General features: G+C 40.2%; 1 protein-coding gene across 1 annotated transcript; it reads left to right on the forward strand.

Annotated features, from left to right (window-relative positions):
* The first annotated feature begins 258 nt into the window (after positions 1-258).
* On the forward strand, positions 259-2,474 carry LOC101301538 (BAG family molecular chaperone regulator 1-like). Its single transcript, XM_004308066.1, has 4 exons — positions 259-1,050; positions 1,151-1,407; positions 1,498-1,644; positions 1,737-2,474. Exons 1-4 carry the CDS (start codon positions 807-809, stop codon positions 2,127-2,129), a joined length of 1,041 nt encoding a protein of 346 aa, XP_004308114.1. The 5' UTR covers positions 259-806; the 3' UTR covers positions 2,130-2,474.
* Positions 2,475-3,110: the final 636 nt, after the last annotated feature.

Below are 3,110 nucleotides of genomic sequence, written 5' to 3' on the forward strand. Positions count from 1 at the left end.
CAACCCCCAAAGTTTCCCGTGTTTGTTTTTTTAACCTTTGGCGGCTTCTACGGCTTCACTTTTTTTTATTTTCTCTCGTCATATATAATAATTTACGCATAATTATAGTAACTATATTAAATCATTTTAAAATTTCCTTATATAATAATGAAGGTTCCAACCAGCCTCACTTAGCTGGCCAGCCACTTTTTTTTTTTTCCTTCTTATATTTACTTCCATTTTTATTTTCCTCTACCTCTCTTCTCCTCCTCGACTTCTCCAGAACCAGAGAAAAAAAAAACAGAGAGCCTAGTTCTCTCTCTATTTGATTCTCATTGGTTTTCCCGGCTACCTATCTTTGTCTACTTCATCATCACAGGTTTCAAGCTCTCCTTCATCTTCCTCCTCGGGTTTTTTACTTTGTGGTGTTAAATAAGGAGCTTTGTTGCAGCTGTTTGACTTGTGTGTGACTGCATTATTTTGCCGGAGAGATCTCAGAGGGGCTTAGACTCTGAACTGGGGCCGAACCGGTTTGTTGGGTTTTTTGTTTTTGCAAGGGAAGCTTTGGAGTTTCGTGAATATATACATGGATTGTTTTTCGAGTTTTTCTTTTGTAAGACGCCATTGATTCTGGTGTAAAGCAGACAAAAGACAGGTTCTTGGTTCGTGTCGAAGCACACCACGTGGCTGTTGGCGTGATATGCCGGGGTTGGGTGGATTAAAGAGAAGTGTCTTGTTGTTGTTGTGTTGTGGTGTGAGGAGGTGTGTGGTTCAATTGGGCAGAGTTTGAAGCAGATCTTCGGGGAAATTGGAGGAGATCTTTGAAGATGATGAGAATGAAGAACAAGACGAGTTCAGGTGTGGAGGTGCCGTTCTCTAGTATGAATGGAAGTTCGGGGGCAGCAGAGTCTGGACCGGCCGGGGAGTGGGAGGTCAGGCCAGGAGGAATGTTGGTTCAGAAACGGAATCCGGACTCTGATCGGAACGTGGCGCCTCCGCCGACAATTCGAGTGAGGGTCAAGCACGGGTCTGTGTACCATGAAATCAGTATTAGCGCGCAAGCTTCCTTTGGTGAGTGTCATCGAACTTTGTTTTGTTGTCTTGAGAATTGTGTTGAGAAATGTGTTGGTTTTGTGTTTGTGGTGTTTGAAGTGTTTAATTTTGTGTGCAGGGGAGTTGAAGAAAATGCTGGTTGGACCGACGGGTCTACACCACCAGGATCAGAAGCTGATATTCAAAGATAAGGAGAGGGATTCCAAAGCCTTTCTTGACATTTCCGGGGTGAAAGACCGATCAAAAATTGTGTGTGTTGAAGACCCTCTTAGCCAAGAAAAGAGGTATATTGAGATGAGGCGCAATGCCAAGATGGAGAAGGCATCAAAGTCTATCTCGGAGATCAGCTTGGAAGTAGACCGGCTCGCTGGTCAGGTATTGTGCTCAGTTCTTTACTAAAGTTGAAGTAGCTAGTATTAGAATCAACCTGTTTCGGAATTGAACTGGGAATTGGGAATTTTGTAGGTGTCTGCTCTTGAAACAATTATTACTAAAGGTGCAAAAGTTGCAGAACAAGATGTGCTTAAAGTGATTGAGCAGCTGATGAATCAGTTGCTTAAATTAGACGGAATTATGGGGGATGGAGATGTGAAATTGCAGAGGAAAATGCAGGTGAGTTTGATTGTTATAAACCTGTAGTCTTGTTTGTTTCAATTTAACATTTTTGAGCACCAATTTGAAGAATGTTCATGGATGGTTTGTAGGTGAAAAGAGTTCAGAAGTATGTTGAAACTCTGGATGTATTGAAAATAAAAAACTCCATGCCTAGTAGCAATGGAGGTCATATTCCGAAGCAAGCTCATAGTCATAGACAAAATCATTCCAATGGCAATGGGCGTATCCTAACACCAATTCAAGAGCACCAACCAAGGCATTCACTTGAGAATTTACCTACACCCCAGCAGCAAGGCCAAAAGCAGCAGCTACAACAACAACAACCTTCGAGGCATTCAACATCAGGGGCAATCGTTACCACACAGTGGGAGACTTTTGATAATATGCCACCATTGATCCCAATCTCATCAACATCTACATCCACAACCTCAGCAGCCAATGGTTCTGCCTACCCTAAATTTAATTGGGAGTCGTTCGAGTAAGCCATATACCTATTGTTTGTGATTGAGTGTCTGTGTGTGTGTCTGTGGATGTGTTTTGATATTGTATCCTAAATGGTTTGTCTTCTCTTCTACATTCTTTTCTGTACTTAGAAAATGTTTTCGACCCCTTTTACTCTCTGTCATTGTTCACCAGAAATAAATGGGGTTACTCCAATAGTGATTATTGATATCAATATTGTTCTTTTTTTCTTTGAATTCCATTTATGTGGTTTGGTTTTCCATACTATAAACTTGGCCTTCTGTATATTCCTTACTAGAGCAATTAGTCTCAGACATGTGAGGGCTCTCCTCCTTGAAATCCAATAAAGCAGTTCAATCATATACAATTTTTGGTGGTTGTGTAATTATACCTTGCTTCCTGCAGAGGCTACAAACTGACAAAAAGAATGGCATTGATGAAAGCTATATACTCTAGTAATGAAATAGTTAACTAACTAACCCTTCCAATGATTTCAGTGAATTGCTTAAACTATTCTAGATTAGAGAAGTTGTGTTCCTTGGTCATGATTATTCTACTCACTCCACCTTTCCAAATTCAGAATCCTTCTTGTTTTAACCTTCAGAATCCAAATAAAGTTTGAGACTGTCATAACTACTACGCCATTAAGATATAAAGTTACTCAGACAGGGCCATTTATAGTGCTGATGATAAAAACAGTTGACCTAACTATAGTTGTTTCTTTGTAATGCAAGTAAGATATCTTGGTGCTAAGAATAGTAAGTTATTTGATAAGGACACAAGCATGGAAGCGTACTGATATGAACTCGATCTCAACATTGTTTTACCTGCTTGATCTTGGACAGCCCACCCTTTTCAATTTCTTGCTAACAATGCTGCTGCATATCTCCACATTTGCTACACACCCTGCAAGTCTGCAACTAAACCGGAAACTGATTAGTCCATAGCAATCAAGAATTCAAGATTTAAGTTCACTAATTATTCAATGTAGGTATGATTTC

Source organism: Fragaria vesca, linkage group LG7 (genome assembly GCF_000184155.1).
Source record: "Fragaria vesca subsp. vesca linkage group LG7, FraVesHawaii_1.0, whole genome shotgun sequence".
Classification (NCBI taxonomy): domain Eukaryota; kingdom Viridiplantae; phylum Streptophyta; class Magnoliopsida; order Rosales; family Rosaceae; genus Fragaria; species Fragaria vesca.